At 36.5% G+C, this 22,765-nt stretch overlaps 1 protein-coding gene across 1 annotated transcript in view; it reads left to right on the top strand.

The window, feature by feature from the left end:
- Positions 1–22,765, top strand: part of LOC146004867 (phospholipase A1 member A-like) — a 38,814-nt gene that overhangs the window by 2,155 nt on the left and 13,894 nt on the right. Inside the window, exon 3 of the mRNA XM_083143894.1 lies at positions 1,227–1,478. Coding sequence (XP_083000020.1) covers positions 1,227–1,478 — 252 coding nt within the window. The remainder of the gene's footprint in view (positions 1–1,226; positions 1,479–22,765) is intronic.

The raw sequence follows: 22,765 nt of genomic DNA, 5'->3' as shown, positions 1-22,765 counted from the left end.
TATTTTTGTACCAAAATTATAAAAGATAATTACGCTTGTGTTAGAGTATTTACTTATTTCTGGAAATTGTATTTCAAATTATATTAAATATTTTCCCTTTCGTGAGCTGTTAAGACAAGCTTTGAAATTATATATTGACTTTGCTTTACGGATTTCAATGACGAATAGTTTTTTCTTCTTCGGATTATCAACCAGTTCCCTCTTTACTTCAGTCTTTACAGATGAAAGAGACGGCAGCGCCAGAGAGCTGTGAATTCTGGGCACAATATACATGATTCTTTACTGGAGAACAACAATTCATTTGATTTAGCCATTTGTCTAAAGATGAGAGTAAAATTCCTACATAATTTTCATGGGACAAAAATAACTATGTATAATAACTATGACATGCACCTCCTCTGGTCTTCTAGAGTCTGTGACTGGTCGCAGTAGATTACAACAAATCGGACTTCTCAGTTAGACTAACAGGGTTACAGATGACCAGGCCCTAAGTGATCACTGGCGTATGATTTGTACCTTTCTTTTATTGTGCAACGAAATATATGGACATTTTTTCGAATAACGTAGTATATTTTGTTCTTAAAACAAATACAAAGTGCATTGAAACTACAACAGTGGTAATAATCGACTTGACTGAAACGGACCTGCTTGCAAACGGCAACCGTTCCAAGATTAATGAACGGATTGCTAGTTTTGAAGGAACCATTTCCTTAAGAAGTGGGGTTGTGAGAATCTGCCCAAGGCTAATGTCAAATATGCAAGAAGGTATGGATAGTTCTCCCTACAGGGTTAATCTCTGATACCAGCCTTACGGCAACCGGATAAAGTATGCAGAAATGGTGTTGACAAAATGCCAAGGCAACTTTTTAAAATATTTTTCAAATGCTGAAAGTGGATAAAAAATAAATAATTTTGATGTCTGAAACGATAGTAAATTTTTTCCAGTGTTCTAATTTTGCGCCTGTACCAGATTAATGTAGGCAAAGATGCTGCATTGCTGGATTACAATAGGAGCATGACCAGATTCGACTGGAGCGACACAATTGTAAAACTGATCTTTGAAGACCTTTTTCAAAGTAAAAGAAGCTATTAGTATTGAAAAATACTAGCTTGAACTCTACCTTTAGTACAGTTGAATTTAAAAATAAAGAAATTGATCCCCAATAGAGCCATTTTTCATATATACGTGTTCAACTGGGTTCTAATAGGCTGAATTCTGTTTTCAGGTCATCTTGAGAATGGGACGTACAACGTCTTCACCGTGGACTGGGCTTTCTACGCCGTGATCCCGCACTGCTACGTAGGGGTCCTGAAGAGCATTGGCCCTGTGGCACAGTGCGTCGCCAAATTCGTGGATTCCTTGCACGAATGCAGCGAGGGGAAGAAAACACGCCTGGTAGGCTTAAGCCTCGGCGCCCACTTGTGCGGCGCCATTGCAAGACAAGTCAAGGGCGGCAAATGCTCCGTGTGGATCGTTGGTGAGTGTAACAACTAGTACAAATTATGCTCGATAGCATGAGGCCGTGATTTAGTGGTCTTGAGGCTGCAGCTCGCTGTGCCACCTGCTTTGAAATGGTCCATACACTAATAAAAGTGATCCTTGGACTGTTAAAAGTACAAGAAATGTATCTAATCACGTGATATAACTTTACCTAAAGTTATAACTGAAACTTTGAGTGGGAGGGAGTTTTCCTTGATGTTGTCCGCCCCGGGCCTCCAGAGAATTGTAATATATTTTTAATTTATATTATTTTCTCTGCTTTATGTATTATAATCAAAGTGTTTAGGTGGTTTGTGACACATTTTGATTACAAAAAAAGATAAATATATATATTGATAAAGAACTGAGCACTCCAGAATACGGAACATTTCACCACAAGAAACTGCTACATGTTCGGAGACATCCTTTCCGGTACAAGAACACTATCTACCTGACGACATGTAAATTGTCACAAGTGGAAAAATGCTAAAGATTGGATGACACAGGAACCCCAACATAACGCTCATATTGCTGCATTAATAAATGAAAATTTACAGGATGAAATTTAAGTAACCCACTCTTCTAGGGGTATAACATAAAATCTCACAGATCGAAATTATATTTTGTAGATTTTGAATGTATGTATCATGTAAAAAAGAATAAGAACTATGAAAAGGCATAATATTTCGAGGAAAATAATATTAAATAAACGGTGAAGCTAAGAGTCATTTTGATCCCTCTCGCCTTTCTAGTGTTAATATACGTTCTATTTAATCCATCGTAATAACCAATCACTACAATACACAGTGATCCAGAATGCCAAAAAGTTGGCAAAAATAGAAATTTTGAATTGTCGGTAAGGGGATAAAACATTACTACTTCCGCAAACAACTACATGGGGCATGGAAGTGCCAGATACATTTTTCTCTAAATTGATTATTTGTTCTTGTATTTGGGCATCAAAATGCCGGTTCGTGAAAATGGATTTTTTGGACTATATTTTGTACTTATTTTTAAGACGCGTAGGAATTATTTTTTCGGAGTACAATATAATTGTGCCTGGTAAGACTCACATCTTTCAAGTAATGCACAGAAAAAGAACACATATTTGAATTACAATAATATATAATGTTTTTGGTTTTGACTTGAAAATACAAATGTTATCTTGAGTTAACATAGTTTCGCCACTATCTCCCGCGACGTATTCTAAAGCGAAGGATACTTTAAAGTATTGTGAAAACGGCACGGGAGAAAAGTTTTGCTACTTTTTGCTACTTTTGACAAATTTAGCTTATTTGTGAACGTGTGCTCCGTTGTTAATGGGTCAGCTGCCAACCCTGAATCAAACGTGGTCACGTGTGCGCGCGCTAGGGGAATAGGTCGTCTCGGATTTCGCTATGAGCTGATGCTTAATACATATAGAAGTGTAACAGAAATTTATTCAAACGTCCTCAACAACTCCTATCACCTTCCTAATCCTGCATCAACACCTCCCTAAATTTTTCCCCAAAGACTCGTCTGTGTAAATATTACCCAGAAGCAAAATTACTTCGTAAATCCTAGTTATAGTTACATTAAAGCATTTGATTAACAATACCTTTATTGGTTAAACTAATTGCAACAATTTAAACATCTTTATTGTATTTCACAATTTATAAAAATTAGAAGAAAAGAACATGTTTAAATACCAAACTGAAACGCAGAAGCGCAAGTGTGGTAAAATGTACACAGGCGATTGTTACTACGGCCCTGTGAAGGGAACTAACGAAGCCTCATAGCTGATTAAAGGTCAGGACATTCGAAAGTGTTTACTGAAAAGGTACTGAGAAGGGTCGCCTCAGACACACTCATTGGTAAAGATGAAGAAATATTTCAAAATCTTTTGCGTCATTTTTACCGATTTCAATGTTCTTGGTGCTTAATGGCGATGGTGTGTCATAGAAATCCACGAAACATTATTCCTGAAATATCTGATGAAGATAGAAGTGATCAGATTAATCATTTGTTTGATTCGTGTTAGATTCTATAAATATTGAAAATATCGCTTAAGAGTGTGTTAAGACCTTTAGTGTTCGGTGTGTCGCGGTGCTACGGCAAAGTATTTTAAGGATATGAAAACTGTTGCCGAAAAGAAGATAATTTTCTTAAAAATAATTTCAGTTGACTTTTAAAAAATATATGGTGTTTGTAGTTGCTTTTTCTTCACTCTATGCAATCTCAAAAGTAGATATTCAGTTTTGAAGAAAGTAGCGACAGAAATAATAGGCGATAAACTGAAGAGCTTCGCAGGGAAAATACGTCTAAGGAATTCGCATTCACCACCAAAGTACATTTAAAGGAAGGAGGAAAGATATCGCAACTAGTAAATAAATATTATTAATGCCTTAAAATATATTAATTTATCTTGAAAGTGATTTGATAGGAAGCCTGTTTTCTTCGCTTTAAACATTTGTGCATAAAATTATTTTAACGATACTTCTCACATTTATTATTATTATTAGTTTATTACTATCATTATAATCCTTATTTTCATTACTTTTGTTATTATTTAATCTATTTCTGGAAATGGATTTCGGTCTTACAAGTGTATTCTTTAGTTTTACTGTGGTTTCAAGTGTGTATTGAAATAAGTCAAAATTACACTTTTTGTATAAATATCAAAATAATCAATCTCATGGGAATCCTGTGGAGCCAAAGTGTGAATTTTATTCCTTAAAATTGCTAATCTTACATATTTATATTGATTTAGGGGTCAGGTAGCGAACTCCTCATTTTTGCTGATTTTTTTCGCTGATCGCATTCCGGTTCACTGTGCAATGTCGTGGATAAATTTTGATGTAACAGTTCTGTGTTTTGTAAAATAAGTTGCTTAATTATTGAGTTGATTATGTTTATTTAAGTCTATTTAGAATTACTATTTCTGCAAATACATACACAATTTATTGAAATATATGATTTTATTGTGATTAATTTACATAGAATAGAAAAGAGGAACGGATTCTAAGATAACTGCCGTCGGAAATGTTATAGATCTGTGGTCAGGCAGGATTAACAGTGTATAGGTTTTAGAAGCATCAGCAATTAAGGCGGATAATTCAACAGAATGTGTAAATCCAACTGAAGTTTTAAAGAAAAAATGTTGTGTTACAAAATTATCAGAAGGCGTTTTTGTCTGTTTTTCATTGGATTGGATTGAGTTGATTGGGATTGGACTGACAGTTTAAAGTGAAATCCGAACCAGGGCTGTTTAAGGTCCGGGAATCGAAAATAAATTCAATTCCTGTCCAGGAGAGAAAATCATCAAGCGCAAATGGGTTCTGGACCGTAAAGAACCATCTTATCTGTGAAATATTTCAATTCGGTCCAGGAACCTTTTTCCCAGATGAATTTAAATACGGCCCAGGAATCTTTTTTCAGGGATGAATTTAAATACGGTCCAGAATCTTTTTTCAGGAACAATATAACCCTTAAGTAAACGCGCTGGGGTAAATTTGACCCCCAGTTAGGTATTTCTTAACGCCCAGAAACTTGAGGACTAAAAGTGGTAAACGTTATAAGTGCCAAAAGCGAAGGTGTTGGGAAATCGCATATCGTTCCGCACATCAGCCCATAAGAAGGTGCACACTAGTGACCTCTTTACACGCCTTTTGAACTACTTAGAGGGCTAACAGCCACATTTCTCGTTTACCACATTATCAAGCATGGCACATTTCACAGTTTAACGTGGAAAACGTTGTTTGAATTATTGTGGCACTTACAGCGTTTACCAATTTTAGTCTTCACTTGTTGGTTGCCCCCAGTGCTAGCTTATGTAGTAGCTTCCTAAAACAGTCTGATTCAACTGTCGATGTCATTTCCTCCATTGTGTGTGTAATTGCAGCAAGGTGAAGCTGTTCCAAAGTTGATGTGGGTCAAATTTACCCCCACGCGCCTAGTTACGTATGTGATTTTTGTTTTTCATCTTTTTAGAACTTTCGCTTACTGTGGTTCGTGAGTGAAATATTTTAACAGTTTTTACTTGATCTGTGTCCTGTGACGTGCTTTAAAGTGATTGTTTAATTTTTCTAAGAAATCGATCAAAAGCTCGTAGTATGAAAGACAGCATGGGCATATACGGTGGCTGTTGGAGGACATTTGGAACCTAGTTCATGTGAAGTGATTCAAGATGAGTAATTGACTCCAAATGAGATCATTATGTAGAATATTATGTTACTGAGTGAGAACATTATATTAATTCTAAGACAAATCATGATGATGAGAATGATATCTCGGATGAAGATCAAACTTATTTCCTGGGAAAATACAAAGTAACTCAATGGCAAGGAGCTCCCTGCTCATGTTTGAATGTTCTGAAAAGAAGTATAAACATTGTTTAAGTCGTCTTGAATCACTTGCAACTGCAAAAAATGCCAAATCTTCTATCAAGGATTTTCAATTTTCATAGAGGACACTCTACAGTGAGAATCATTGTGGAAAATACCAATACGTACGTAGAAATTATACAGATATATTCTGTAAGGGAAATAAATGTCAAATTTGCCGCTGAATATGAAGTTTTTAAAACAAGACTAGTTTATTTGACATAATATATGATAAAAAATAATACATTTTTCCACGATCAATTTTAATACTGTCCAGGAACCTTTTTTCCGAATCAGTTTAAATAGGGTCCAAGTTGCGTATTGGAATTAAACAATACGCGACTTCGAACGAATTTTAAATTGTGCGAGTAAAAGGTTCCGGTCCTATTGAAGAATCCAATAAAAAATATGGGTTCTTGGACCTTCAACAACCCTGCTTCTCATTACCTGACAAGAGACAATTATGCACTTGTGATTATGAAAGACTAATCCTGGTGCTGACTGTCTCGAGAATCTAAGAAACAAGGCCGTGCAGAACAGTAGAAATGGGCGAAATCAAGCACTGCAGTCACGTTACCCCTCTCCATGTAGCCCATTCTCCTCACTAGTTGCGCAGAGACATGTTTTCGTTCGCTTTCTTCTTCCCTTCGTTGAAAAGAACGTTTGAATGGCCATCCCATCGCACTGAAATGTAAATCTTAGGGCAACCAAGTGACGAACAAAATTTATTGTTTTCTTGTTTTTATTGATATGCTTTATTTTACTTCGCTTTTTGTGCCCCTTTTGGCTAATTTCCGAAGATGGGGATGAGTGATGACATGATGAAATTGATGAATGGACACTCACAAACATCCATGTTCAGGCCTGGATTCGAACCCGGGACCCCTGGACGTACGAAATTGTTTAGGGACAAGACACGAGTGGCACCGACACCGAATAAGTTTGACAATTAGCTCCTGGATCGGATGTCGGAGCAACACGCGACGGGTTTGTTAGAACTCAATACGAAGTCACACTAATATGGTTCATGGTAACACTTCGACAAGATAGATTTTTATACGTCGCCCATGAGAGAACAACAGCGTTATAATTTTTTTCCCCGTCGCTACGGTTTCTACAACCGCAGTGTGACATTCCAATGTAAAACGTACTCGCGAACATTTTTAGAAGTTAACTTTTATTTCGGCCAACCCTGATTCAGGAATTGTAAATAAATTCAATCCCGGGCTGTGAGATAAAATCAGCAAACGTAAATGAGTTCTAGACAGTGTGGAACTTTTCATATTTAAAGCATTTCAATTCGGGTCCAGGAACCTTTTTCCGGCTCAATGTAAATACGATGCAGGAACAATTTTCCTGATGAATTTGAATTCAGTCCAGGGACATATTTCCCCACATAAATTTAAATACTGTCCAGGAAACTTTTTTCAATGAGACAATACGCAACGTGGACCAAATTTAAATTGAGAAAAGGTTCTGGTCCTGCAGTAGAACCCAATAGAACCCATTAGAGTTTATGGGTTCTTGGACCTTTAAATACCCTGATCCGAACTTTTATGTTCCTCCATCGGGTATCGAAACCTTTTGTTTGTTTTTAAGTTCACTTTGTAACTCTCAAAGGCTAATATGTACTATGACTACAATTGAATTGGAATCCGAACTCGGTTGCATTGTTTATCTGCCAGGTATCGAACCCTGCACCCCTTCATTACAAGACGACAGTGTTACCTAGCATCGGAGAGAAATATCCAAAAAGAATTCACACCAAACGGGTGATATCATCGTAACAGAAGGTGCGTCTATTTAAGACGGGGATACATTACAGAATCAGGTTCTGCCTGAGGATAAAAATATCCTTCTTCTTAACAGACAGAAAGATTTAAGACTAGAAAACAACGTCGCTCTTTGTCGAGTTATCTGCATTGTGTTGAATTGATAGTACTGGAAGTAGTTTACTTATCTCGAAGTGATATGAACTAGTCAAATTTCATTTTGCCAAAAGTAAGCTTTTACCATTCCAACTAATTTGGTGTTTCTTTTAACCTTGGCTAACGATCAAGGTAAATGATAGACGAAAGTAATAAAGGAACAACCGCACGTGCACAAGAACACAAAACATAAACATCACAGATAATTCTCTTGACTCTGCTTCCAGACGCCAGAGACTCGTTGGCCTGCAAGAATGCAGTATTACGCAGTATTGAATACAATTGAATTGAATATAATTTATTTTCAAGTATGAGCCTTTACAGCTGTGCATACCATATAAGGATGAAAAATTTTAGTGCAATTTTCCTACATCCTTCCTCCTCTAAGTCTACTTTCTCATTCACACTGCTTGGGAGTTCACAAACACCGTCTTTCATAGCCACTATTTCACTATACTTGCACTGTTACCTGAGTGATTCCTATTTTTTTCAGATTTATTTATTTATTTATTTAGAAGCCCTCCCTTTAAAATATTTTCGCTATCCCCACTGAACTTCTTTGCTCTCTTTGCCCAGGCATAGTGTAAGTAAGTTCCCAAGTTCCTTATTTGAGCCTCCTCCCTTGCCATTATATTCTCAATGTTAGCTCTATTTATTTCCCTGATATATTTTTGTCTTCCTTCCCCTGTTTCTTTGTATTGGAGAAGAATGTGAAATTTCGTCTAGTCTTCACCGTATAGCGGACATTCTACGCTTCCGTCCTCTCGTTTTAGTTTAACTCGTGTCCATCTCCCAGTCTGAACCAGGCCGATCCTGACTTTTATTTTGCCCCACAAAATCATGTAGAACTCCTTCCCCTTTCTTGGTCCGTATCCACTATTTGTGCTGATGTTAACGATATTTTTGCACCGCATTCTGCCAAAATTTTCTCTTAGTTAATGTCATCCAGTCTGGCACGTATGACCCCTAGCATCTGCATATCAATTCTCCCCTCTATTCCCTCTTCACACACCCATCACAGCCCTATACCGTATAATTCCGTCTTTATCTTTGCTACCCATTGCCTACCATTATCCCCACTTATCTGTGATTGTACGCCGAGTTTCTTCTAATTTCCCCCCTCCATGGTGATCAGTTTTGCCCATTTTTCAATGCTCCTCATTTTGGCATCCACTTCCTCTCTTAACTTTCCCATTTCCCCAAGTGCGCCACATGTTGCCATACTCCTCCCTACACCTAGCCCTTTTTTTCAGGAATTTAGGGTGTACGACGTTTACGGTTACCGCTCCCTCCCAGGCCCATAGTTTGATGCCATAAAACAGTGTTGCCTTAACTGTGGCCTCGTAGATCCCTCCAGAGTTTTGATTGGTATATTTAGTACTTTGTATTTTATTTTTCTTCTTTTTTTCAACGCAAAGATTGGTTTACCTTTATTCCTGTGTACCATTGGCGTGCGCACGCGGATCAAGGGGGGTGGTAAATGCCCCCCTAATTATAGGCGTTCCCAGATTTTTTCCACGAAGGGACAAGCAAGGTATGTTTCCATTTACCCCGATAATAGTGTCCCCCACTCAAAAAACATCATTTGAATATAAAATTATCGCATTCCTGCGTCCCAATTACATAATTATTAATGTAAATTACTATGACTGAAGTCAAACTATACGTGTGAAATATACGTTCTCGAAGGGGGAGGTGTGAACACCCTTGTCCCCCTTCCAGACGTTCCAGGCTCCTATATTATTATCTTTAACCTAGAAATTTTGTGTAGAGGAATTTAATCGCTATTATTAAACGATATTATACTCTTAATTTCAAGCCGATAAAATTTCAAAGCAACGACAAGGAGGCAGATGGGCATTGCCTGTTCCAATCCTTGGACGGAAATCAATTCTAAGGGCGCAAACATAGAAGTAAAAGAGAGCAAGACTAGCAGAATCTACGAGTAGCAGGACAAAACAATACTCAAGATGGAATTCGTTTTCACGTATTTCTTGAATTATTTCTTCCAGACGGCGACGAGCACCTGCAGAGGCACAATGGGGCAATTGTCTCCTTGACTTCAAATTTTATACAAATAAAAATACATTTCATAAAATTGTAAGTAGTGTATATTAGCCGTTTCTAAGTCACACTTGGTACAAGCCCTTTTTTTCCCTCTTTTTTTATCAATTGAATATCAGTTTTTGACATATTTTGACAATTTTTTGTCGATGTTTTAGCGTTTAGCGATGTTTTAGTGAAATTTCCCTTTTTTCCCACCTCACACTTGGTACGAATGCCACGATCTTAGGTGATATAACTTAACCTATCCTTTTTTCTTACGATTTTTTTTACGATCTTCAGTGATATAACTTCACCTATCATTTTTTTCTATTTGCGCACCGAACTAACTTACATTGGACTCCGCGTTTGTTTTAATATTTCAGTCGAGAACATGAAGACGATACCTGTGGAAATATTTCTAATGTTTGCTACTAGATGTCACCCCGGCGACTTGAACGCAGTGTTGCCACACTATGAGGGAACAATTTCCCTTCCCAAGGGGCAAAATTTCCCTTTTTGGACCATTCTTTTCCCTTTCACCTAAGCAAATGACATAATAGAATAATAATTAGTTGTGGTAGTAAACTTAGTAGATTTTTTTTTAGTATGTGGCAAATTTTTTTTCACGAATATTTTAAAACTGCTCTGTGACCCTCTCGTTCTTCACGTCGTACGCGAAGGATTTCTCTGCGATCAGGATGACGCTGCACACGGTATCCTCGGTCAACGGACTGTTGAACTCGCAGACGATCTTGATGTTAGTTCGATCGTTGACCACGACCTGCTTCCTTTTTGTGGTGTTGATGATGAACATGGGTCTGTGGGTTTTGAATTCGCTGGGCGTGTAGTACATGTCGACGTTTCCCTCCGTTACCCTCTTGTAAGCGGTGTAAGCTTCGTAAAGTTTTAGATAATCATCTTTGGTCATGTCGAGGTTGTAATTCTCGCGCGGGAACACTTCGTTCCTTCCATTCTTGAGATAAATATTTTTGATCTTGGAGTCGTCGAACTTGCTGGAATCTTTTTCCTGATTGTTATCGCGTCCGGTCTGAAAGAGTACAATGACGAAATCTGGCATGTCGAACTGTATGTTGTTGAACTGCGTCGTCACGTCAAATTCCAGATGACTTCCGGACGCTATCTTCTGCACGCACTGGTAACTGTAAAAGTGAATGGGCACCTGTGGACTTTTCAAGATCTCATTTTGGATTTCCGAACAAAGGTTCTATTTATACTTTTTGTCACGTATAGGCGTACGTGATGAATCTGCAAACAGATTTTTCCTAAGTCTTACCGTTTACAAGATAACCCCACTTCCGGTCGCCATTTTGGATTTCCGAACATAGGTCCTATTCACATTTTACTCACGTATAGGCGTACATGATGAATCAGCAAACAGATTTTTTCTAAGTCTTACTGTTTCCAAGATAACCCCACTTCCGGTCGCCATTTTGGATTTCCGAACATAGGTTTTATTCATATTTTACTTATGTATAGGTGTACGTGATGAATCAGAAAACAGATTTCTCCTAAGTCTTACCGTTTCCAAGATAACCCCACTTTCGGTCGCCATTTTGGATTTCCGAACATAAGTTCTATTCTTACTTTTCTCACGTATAGGCGTACGTGATGAATCCGCAAACAGATTTTTTGCTAAGTCATGAATTGGAGGGTTCTATGACAACCTATATTAATTCTCGTAAGAGAACAGAAAACACAAAAAAAAACAAAAAAAAAACAATACTGTGGTCACTACAACAAATAGTCTTCTTCAACCCCAATCCAACAACCCAAAAATCATCATCCTAACTAGAACCATGTAACTTTCTACCATCTGTTAGATGTTTCGTGAACGAAGTGGTGCTTTGTTTGTGTGTAAAAAAAATGCAATGCTTTTTGCACTTGGTTATCATCACCTAACATGTTATTAATTGTTTTTTATAATTAATTACAACTGAAAACTAATAATTAATATTATCTAAAGTTACTAATTAATATTATACAAGTAATTGATATAATTTTTATTGTTCTTGTTGCTAGTGTTGGGTAATTATAGTTGTTGCAAAATATAAGCTCTCGCGTATGACAGTTTCTGATTTTTGTTGGGTATATATAGACGAATCGAAATTTTACTTGTTATTTTAAATTGTATGTTAGGGTACATGGTAGGAGAAATCATTGTATATTAGAGCGCTCTTTTAATGATTTGCCTATAACTGCATACAGGCAGCCGTAAATTTAGCATAAAACATCCTGAGCCTGTTTCTTCTAGCATGTGCGACGTTTGTTGTGGTGGGATCATTGGGGGAAATGTGATTCTCCCAGTAGGCCATCTGACTTACTAGCATATGCGATACGAAGAACAGGTGTGTATGTGGCTTACTAGGATTAGGCTCATGGTAATGAGGTCGTAGTAGCTGAAACGTTGTCGGGGCATTTTGCATTTTTTTTTATTACGTGCTAAACTACACGAGAGCCTCTACGTGATTTCTAACCCTTCTCGCAGATTAGTATTACGTCGCTTTGGATAACCGTATTTAAATGAAATTGGTGACATTTGAAAGAAAAACTCAAATATTTTATTTTACAACTCGTAGACATTGAATGTGGCCCCCCACCCTCCCCCCACGAGTGCCCCTGCAGACATCAAGGCGATATTCCCATTCATGCCACACACGCTCCAACATGGACTGGATTGCAGAAGTGATGCGAATTTGCAGTTCTTGCAGGTTTTGAGGCAATGGCGACCAATTGTCATCATTTCCGGCACGTCCAATCCAAGCCGCTCATTCTGATGTTTCCGAACATGTAAATGCCAGTGAGGAGGTGAAAAATAAATTTATTGCCTTCATTTTCTTCCAATTGTGGAAATAAGCATTCAGTGAGCATGTCAAGATAAGCTGGACCTTTCACAGTGGCCGCTCGAAAGAAAAAATGACTTGACGTTTCGATACTCGTTCATTGTTGATATTGGTGTCCATTGTTGACATGCACAAAAAAATATTTGAGTTTTTTCTTTCAAATGTCACCAATTTTATTTAAATACTATTATCCAAAGCGACGTAATACCACTTTAAAGTATGACAGTATATTTATGGACACGGTGTACTATTTTCCTCCGAGCTTGCCTTTCGGTCTTCCATCAGAAGAAATGCTTGTAATTAATCACATAGTGCCATTTTTTACTTATTTTTTTTGTCAATTTGATATTTACTTTTATGTTGTTTTTTACTCTTATTTTTTTTACTTATTATTATTGCTTTCCGTTGTTGACAATTTCAGTCTAAAATGGCCACCTGTGCTGTATCTGGAATTTTCTCAATAAATAAATATGTCAAATTCATAAATTGATTTGTTTAATATGGAATAAAGAAGAAAAAAACCTTCAACAGTGGAAAGAATCCATAATTGTTCCTGTGTTTAAAAAAGGGTGATAAAATGAACTGAAATAATTACCGTGGAATTTTTCTCTACTCTCAACAAAACATAAAAATATTATCTCATATTCTTTTAGCAAGACTAACCCCATATGCTAATGAAAATATATGTGATTATCAATGTGGATTTAAACGTAACAAACCAAATTTTTCACATCAGACAGACACTTGAGAAAAGTGGGAATATAAGGAAAATGTACCTCCATTTAAAAAAAAAAAAAAGAAACATATGATTCCATCAGAAGAGATAAAATATATTATCGATTTAGAATCTTGTTAATATGACTGACAAATGTACAATTCATGATAGGTTATTAAAAAAAAGATGCAACATATCCATTGCTCTTTAATTTTACCTTAGAATATGCTATTAGGAAGGTAAAAGAAACTAACGAAGTACTAAAATTAAACGATTTGACTCAACTGTTAGCATATGCAGATGATGTAAATACAATTAAGAATAATGCTAAAATATTTTTCAAAGCAGTTAAGGAAGTTAGCAAAGAGAAAATTACAGGCCGAAACCAAGTGATAATTACTCGTTTGAACCAGTTTCCAATGTCAAGTACTTGGGAGTAATACTAACAAATGAAAATTATATTAAAGAGGAAATGAAAAAAAAAGGTTTAATTCGGAAAATGCATGTTATTTTTTCTCTGTCTCCTCGTTTAATATCTAAGAAAACTAAACCTTAAAATATACAAAACAGTAATTTTGCCTACGGATGTGAAAACTTGATCCCTTGAAGATAAATTGAGAGTATTTGAAAATATGATCCTTAGGAAAATATTTCAGCCTAAAAGGGATGAAGAAACAAGTGAATGGAGAAGGTTACATAATTTAGAAGTACATAATTTATATTTATTTTCAAATATTATTAGATTGATGATTAAATCACGAAGACTTGGGTAGGCACGAATGAGAAAGGAAAAAAAATAAGAGTTTACAGTATTCTTGTTGGGAAACCTGATGGTAAAGGAGCAAAACGAAGATGGACCTAAAATAAATCGGTGAAGATGGAATAGAATGTATATAAATCTTGCTCAGGATAATTACAAATGGAAAACCCATATTGCTGCAGCCATGAACTTTCGGATTCAAGAAGCTTAGAGAGTTTGTTAGTTAATTAGTATACAAATGTAATATAATTTCACATATTTCAGAAACCAAAAGACAGCAACATGCTATTTATATTGACAAGGGAATTCCTACAAAACTAATTTTCCTCGTACGTTTACCAATAGCACTTACATCGTGTTTTTACTTCAATTATTCAATTATGCGATGCAAAGAAGATAAGAGTTTCCGTGACTTTATAACATAAATTTGTGCGTTGAGAGAAAAATGGAAATGAAGAGCTGTGCTCCAAAAACCAAAGAAACACGCTTTTGACTGACGAGCGGGAAACATATTAGAAATCAAGGACGAAAATTATGAACAGCGAATGCATGCTTCAGAGGAGAGAGGGGGATATTCAAAAGGAGGTGGAACACAGTAAAGCTCTTCCATGATAATTTTTGCTTTCTGATCATAAACGCTGTTGTAATTATTATTATCATCATTGAATGGTTAGTTAGGTGCTCGGTTTACGCTGCCCCTCCGAATGAAAGATGGAATATATACAAGTAAGCGCTTACTGGAACGTTGAAACGTTTACCGGAACGTTGAAACGTTTATACAAAAAGGCTGAAACGTATTGTCGCGAATAGTCGAACGTGTCGCGAGAGGCAAAATAATTCTAAAAAAATAACTCCCAAATTCAAAATAGGCCAAACAAAAAAAAGTGAAAAAAAACAACATAGAACCTTCGGTATTGCGTTTTTTAACCAACCTGCCCCCGGAAGTGATGTATAAAATTTTCAAAAATTGCATCGGATAAAAATAACAACATCCTTTAAATAATCAACATTGCTGAAATTTCTCCGGCGTTCGCTGGATAATGATGAAAAATTACATTTCTAAAATTGCAGGGAGAAGAACTAATAATCTAGAAGTCTCGATTGTGATAGCAGGAGAGATGGACGCGACTCTGGACGAAAACGAGAAGACGAAGGAGAAGAACATAAGGAGATTAATCGATGCGGACAAGATAAACGATGATCTGATCAATAATATTACAGCATTCTTGATTCGTTCGTAATAAAATTAACAAGTTATAAAGAGAATAGCAATCCAATTACGGAACTTGTCATTTGACCTCCTTAACGACCTCCTTTTTATTCTAAAAAAAAAATTATTGGAAGTTTCCGGTTCGTCTCATTTCGCGATTCATCCTCATATTCACGATGAATTTAGGAGGCGCAGGCTTGTATATATATTCCATCTTTCATTCGGAGGGGCAGCGTAAACCGAGCACCTAACTAACCATTCAATGATGATAATAATAATTACAACAGCGTTTATGATCAGAAAGCAAAAATTATCATGGAAGAGCTTTACTGTGTTCCACCTCCTTTTGAATATCCCCCTCTCTCCTCTGAAGCATGCATTCGCTGTTCATAATTTTCGTCCTTGATTTCTAATATGTTTCCCGCTCGTCAGTCAAAAGCGTGTTTCTTTGGTTTTTGGAGCACAGCTCTTCATTTCCATTTTTCTCTCAACGCACAAATTTATGTTATAAAGTCACGGAAACTCTTATCTTCTTTGCATCGCATAATTGAATAATTGAAGTAAAAACACGATGTAAGTGCTATTGGTAAACGTACGAGGAAAATTAGTTTTGTAGGAATTCCCTTGTCAATATAAATAGCATGTTGCTGTCTTTTGGTTTCTGAAATATGTGAAATTATATTACATTTGTATACTAATTAACTAACAAACTCTCTAAGCTTCTTGAATCCGAAAGTTCATGGCTGCAGCAATATGGGTTTTCCATTTGTAACTATCCTGAGCAAGATTTATATACATTCTATTCCATCTTTACCGATTTATTTTAGGTCCATCTTCGTTTTGCTCCTTTACCATCAGGTTTCCCAACAAGAATCCTGTAAACTCTTATTTTTTTTTCCTTTCTCATTCGTGCCTACCCAAGTCTTCGTGATTTAATCATCAATCTAATAATATTTGAAAATAAATATAAATCATGTACTTCTAAATTATGTAACCTTCTCCATTCACTTGTTTCTTCATCCCTTTTAGGCTGAAATATTTTCCTAAGGATCATATTTTCAAATACTCTCAATTTATCTTCAAGGGATCAAGTTTTCGCATCCGTAGGCAAAATTACTGTTTTGTATATTTTAAGGTTTAGTTTCTTAGATATTAAACGAGGAGACAGAGAAAAAATAACATGCATTTTCCGAATTAAGCCTTTTTTTTCATTTCCTCTTTAATATAATTTTCATTTGTTAGTATTACTCCCAAGTACTTGACATTGGAAACTGGTTCAAACGAGTAATTATCACTTGGTTTCGGCCTGTAATTTTCTCTTTGCTAACTTCCTTAACTGCTTTGAAAAATATTTTAGCATTATTCTTAATTGTATTTACATCATCTGCATATGCTAACAGTTGAGTCAAATCGTTTAATTTTAGTACTTCGTTAGTTTCTTTTACCTTCCTAATAGCATATTCTAAGGTAAAATTAAAGAGCAATGGATATGTTGCATCTTTTTTTAATAACCTATCATGAATTCTACATTTGTCAGTCATATTAACAAGATTCTAAATCGATAATATATTTTATCTCTTCTGATGGAATCATATGTTTCTTTTTTTTTTTTAAATGGAGGTACATTTTCCTTATATTCCCACTTTTCTCAAGTGTCTGTCTGATGTGAAAAATTTGGTTTGTTACGTTTAAATCCACATTGATAATCACATATATTTTCATTAGCATATGGGGTTAGTCTTGCTAAAAGAATATGAGATAATATTTTTATATTTTGTTGAGAGTAGAGAAAAATTCCACGGTAATTATTTCAGTTCATTTTATCACCTTTTTTTAAACACAGGAACAATTATGGATTCTTTCCACTGTTGAAGGTTTTTTTCTTCTTTATTCCATATTAAACAAATCAATTTATGAATTTGACATATTTATTTATTGAGAAAATTCCAGATACAGCACAGGTGGCCATTTTAGACTGAAATTGTCAACAACGGAAAGCAATAATAATAAGTAAAAAAAATAAGAGTAAAAAAACAACATAAAAGTAAATATCAAATTGACAAAAAAAATAAGTAAAAAATGGCACTATGTGATTAATTACAAGCATTTCTTCTGATGGAAGACCGAAAGGCAAGCTCGGAGGAAAATAGTACACCGTGTCCATAAATATACTGTCATACTTTAAAGTGGTATTACGTCGCTTTGGATAATCGTATTTAAATAAAATTGGTGACATTTGAAAGAAAAAACTCAAATATTTTTTTGTGCATGTCAACAATGGACACCAATATCAACAATGAACGAGTATCGAAACGTCAAGTCATTTTTTCTTTCGAGCGGCCACTGTGAAAGGTCCAGCTTATCTTGACATGCTCACTGAATGCTTATTTCCACAATTGGAAGAAAATGATGGCAATAAATTTATTTTTCACCTCCTCACTGGCATTTACATGTTCGGAAACATCAGAATGAGCGGCTTGGATTGGACGTGCCAGAAATGATGACAATTGGTCGCCATTGCCTCAAAACCTGCAAGAACTGCAAATTCGCATCACTTCTGCAATCCAGTCCATGTTGGAGCGTGTGTGGCATGAATGGGAATATCGCCTTGATGTCGGCAGGGGCACTCGTGGGGGGAGGGTGGGGGGCCACATTCAATGTCTACGAGTTGTAAAATAAAATATTTGAGTTTTTCTTTCAAATGTCACCAATTTCATTTAAATACGGTTATCCAAAGCGACGTAATACTAATCTGCGAGAAGGGTTAGAAATCACGTAGAGGCTCTCGTGTAGTTTAGCACGTAATAAAAAAAAATGCAAAATGCCCCGACAACGTTTCAGCTACTACGACCTCATTACCATGAGCCTAATCCTAGTAAGCCACATACACACCTGTTCTTCGTATCGCATATGCTAGTAAGTCAGATGGCCTACTGGGAGAATCACATTTCCCCCAATGATCCCACCACAACAAACGTCGCACATGCTAGAAGAAACAGGCTCAGGATGTTTTATGCTAAATTTACGGCTGCCTGTATGCAGTTATAGGCAAATCATTAAAAGAGCGCTCTAATATACAATGATTTCTCCTACCATGTACCCTAACATACAATTTAAAATAACAAGTAAAATTTCGATTCGTCTATATATACCCAACAAAAATCAGAAACTGTCATACGCGAGAGCTTATATTTTGCAACAACTATAATTACCCAACACTAGCAACAAGAACAATAAAAATTATATCAATTACTTGTATAATATTAATTAGTAACTTTAGATAATATTAATTATTAGTTTTCAGTTGTAATTAATTATAAAAAACAATTAATAACATGTTAGGTGATGATAACCAAGTGCAAAAAGCATTGCATTTTTTTACACACAAACAAAGCACCACTTCGTTCACGAAACATCTAACAGATGGTAGATAGTTACATGGTTCTAGTTAGGATGATGATTTTTGGGTTGTTGGATTGGGGTTGAAGAAGACTATTTGTTGTAGTGACCACAGTATTGTTTTTTTTTTTTTTTTGGTGTTTTCTGTTCTCTTACGAGAATTAATATAGGTTGCCATAGAACCCTCCAATTCATGACTTAGCAAAAAATCTGTTTGCGGATTCATCACGTACGCCTATACGTGAGAAAAAATATGAATAGAACCTATGTTCGGAAATCCAAAATGGCGACCGGAAGTGGGGTTATCTTGGAAACGGTAAGACTTGGGAAAAATCTGTTTGCGGATTCATCATGTGCACCTATACATAAGTAAAATATGAATAAAACCTATGTTCGGAAATCCAAAATGGCGACCGGAAGTGGGGTTATCTTGGAAACGGTAAGACTTAGGAGAAATCTGTTTGCGGATTCATCACGTACACCTATACGTGAGAAAAAGTATGAATGGAACCTATGTTCGGAAATCCAAAATGGCGACCGGAAGTGGGGTTATCTTGGAAACGGTAAGACTTAGGAGAAATCTGTTTTCTGATTCATCACGTACATCTATACGTGAGTAAAATGTGAATAGGACCTATGTTCGGAAATCCAAAATGGCGACCGGAAGTGGGGTTATCTTGTAAACGGTAAGACTTAGGAAAAATCTGTTTGCAGATTCATCACGTACGCCTATACGTGACAAAAAGTATAAATAGAACCTTTGTTCGGAAATCCAAAATGAGATCTTGAAAAGTCCACAGGTGCCCATTTACTTTCACGGTTACCAGTGCGTGCAGAAGATAGCGTTCGGAAGTCATCTGGAATTTGACGTGACGTAGCAGTTCAACAACATGCAGTTCGACATGCCAGATTTCGTCATTGTACTCTTTCAGACCGGACGCGATAACAATCAGGAAAAAGATTCCAGCAAGTTCGACGACTCCAAGATCAAAAATATTTATCTCAAGAATGGAAGGAACGAAGTGTTCCCGCGCGAGAATTACAACCTCGACATGACCAAAGATGATTATCTAAAACTTTACGAAGCTTACACCGCTTACAAGAGGGTAACGGAGGGAAACGTCGACATGTACTACACGCCCAGCGAATTCAAAACCCACAGACCCATGTTCATCATCAACACCACAAAAAGGAAGCAGGTCGTGGTCAACGATCGAACTAACATCAAGATCGTCTGCGAGTTCAACTGTCCGTTGACCGAGGATACCGTGTGCAGCATCATCCTGATCGCAGAGAAGTCCTTCGCGTACGACGTGAAGAACGAGAGGGTCACAGAGCAGTTTTAAAATATTCGTGAAAAAAAATTTGCCACATACTAAAAAAAAATCTACTAAGTTTACTACCACAACTAATTATTATTCTATTATGTAATTTGCTTAGGTGAAAGGGAAAAGAATGGTCCAAAAAGGGAAATTTTGCCCCTTGGGAAGGGAAATTGTTCCCTCATAGTGTGGCAACACTGCGTCTAAGTCGCCGGTGGTGACATCTAGTAGCAAACACTAGAAATATTTCCACAGGTATCGTCTTCATGTTCTCGACTGAAATATTAAAACAAACGCGGAGTCCAATGTAAGTTAGTTCGGTGCGCAAATAAAAAAAAATGATAGGTTAAGTTATATCACTGAAGATCGTAAAAAAAAAATCGTAAGAAAAAAGGATAGGTTAAGTTATATCACCTAAGATCGTGGCATTCGTACCAAGTGTGAGGTGGGAAAAAAGGGAAATTTCACTAAAACATCGCTAAACGCTAAAACATCGACAAAAAATTGTCAAAATATGTCAAAAACTGATATTCAATTGATAAAAAAAGAGGGAAAAAAAGGGCTCGTACCAAGTGTGACTTAGAAACGGCTAATATACACTACTATTGTCTTGCTCACTTCGCTCGTAGTGTCTGCTTTCCTTATAGTCTTGTCAACTTCACCTTAGGTAGGGAGCGGCGGGAGTTGTCCCTGGGGCCGAACAATCTGATTGAGAAAAAATGTAAAAAAGAATGCCATGGTTCCAGTCCCATGAAATTTCTTACGTTTTATTATATCAATACTGTCATGAATTTGCAAAACTTTGGATCGAAAAATGTTCTTTCTCGCTTCACTGGGAATGTCTTTTCGATAATGCATTGTAAATTACCAGAGAGAGAAGTATGAACAACAAAGTACTTCAGACAGTTGCTGTATAACAGTTTGGTTTGGAGGAAAAGCAGCGCGTATATCTCAGAGACAATTTATATCATTTTTGGTGTTCGTTTGTTATGGGGCAGATGAATTGATTATGTAATGTAATATAAATTATATATATATATATATATATATATATATATATATATATAGTGCATACACACACACACAGATACCCATCAATGCAAAGTAACTAAGACTGAGATAAAATGAGGATTTACTTTACCGACTGAACTGTCAAGGTTTTTGCCCCTTTAATCAGAGGGTCTGCGGACTCCTTTGCTGTGTACGTGCCTTGCCCACCTGCCTGCCATTGTCATCAGCATGCCTAAATAATCGTCCTGTTTCACACTATCGACATTCGTCTCTCCGTATTTCCATTCTTGTCACTTACCAAATACATACCCATTCTTCAATACCATTATTTTTTTATATATAATTACTCGCAGGGCCCACTTCTCTCAATATCCATGTAATGCGTCTTGACCGTTGTTGTGTTCGGAATCAGTACCAGGTCATCTGGGTACAAAACAAGCAATACCTTTATGTCGGGTTGGCATGTGAGTGTGTTCTGAATAGGTCACTCACTCTTACAAGTAGCCACGTTGCTTTCTTCATAATGTAAACTATTTGATTAACTCAATCACTAGGCATGTTACAATGAACCATAAATTACAGAAGAAATAGTAACTGTAACTGGGACATGATCAGGGGTAGACAAAATTAAAAGTAATTCAGGGGCCAGACTCTTTTTCTCACGAGCCAGGATATGTTTGTTTCCAAATGCGGCTAAGAAAGCCATGAATACAAGTAAGATAAAACTACACATTTTGAAATGTGATCTTAAAACAAATAATTTATTAGTTAATACAAAATTGTATTAAAGGTAGTTAATTATTGAAGCAGAGTGGCTTTACAAACGAAGACTCAAGAGGTAACAGCATGAATCACTATGCAATACATTCTAATATACGGCGAACCTGATTCTACAATATGGCTGCAGATTTTAAAATTACGCTAGCAAAACTGCAAATATTTATAAAGGAATGTACAGTCTGAGAAAAAAATACCTGGGCCACGGGACGTAGAATTTCGTAACGTCTTAAAGCCTGTTGTTTATGCAACCCAAATAACAAAATATTCGCTTAAGTTTGCCTGGTGATTCTGACTTCTCGGGAAGGATTGAGCTTTGATAGCATGAGTCACATGACTCGTGCCCCAGCCACAACAAACAGCTGGGTGCTACGATGCCTCCAGAAGAAAATTTCAGGAACTGGTTTCTTGACAAGAGCTACTCGTAAGGAAATACTATTCTATCAAGTGATATTAGAGTCATTGTCAAGAAGGTTCGCTGAAATGATGGTTCTCATCACAGACCACATGCCACACGTTAATTGTTTAAGTCTAGTTCATGCACTGGACCTACAGATTAAAATGGGATTCGAACCAAAGCCTCTCTACTTGGTATTGAATTCGGAAGCCTTTCATTACATGGCGAAGACGTTACTACTACGACATCAGAGAGGCAATGGAACCCCTTGAGAAAGAGATAAGCGAAAATTGCTACCTGAAAAACCATATTTGCCCGTAAATTTTAAATATAAGACAATATTTTGTACTGACAGTTTCGAACCGTGGGAGAGGCATATATTTTTTTGTACCATCGTCCATTTCACGAGTTTATAATTCTTCCTCACCGACACGAGTAACGCGAGTGGTAGAAGAAAAGCGAAGTAAAATAACTGAAACAGAAATAAAAGGAAAAAGC

This window comes from Lepisma saccharinum, chromosome 22 (genome assembly GCF_977018435.1).
Source record: "Lepisma saccharinum chromosome 22, izLepSacc3.1, whole genome shotgun sequence".
In the NCBI taxonomy this organism is placed as follows: domain Eukaryota; kingdom Metazoa; phylum Arthropoda; class Insecta; order Zygentoma; family Lepismatidae; genus Lepisma; species Lepisma saccharinum.
The sequence above is the reverse complement of the archived record's forward strand: the minus strand, read 5'-3'. Positions and strand labels throughout refer to the sequence as shown.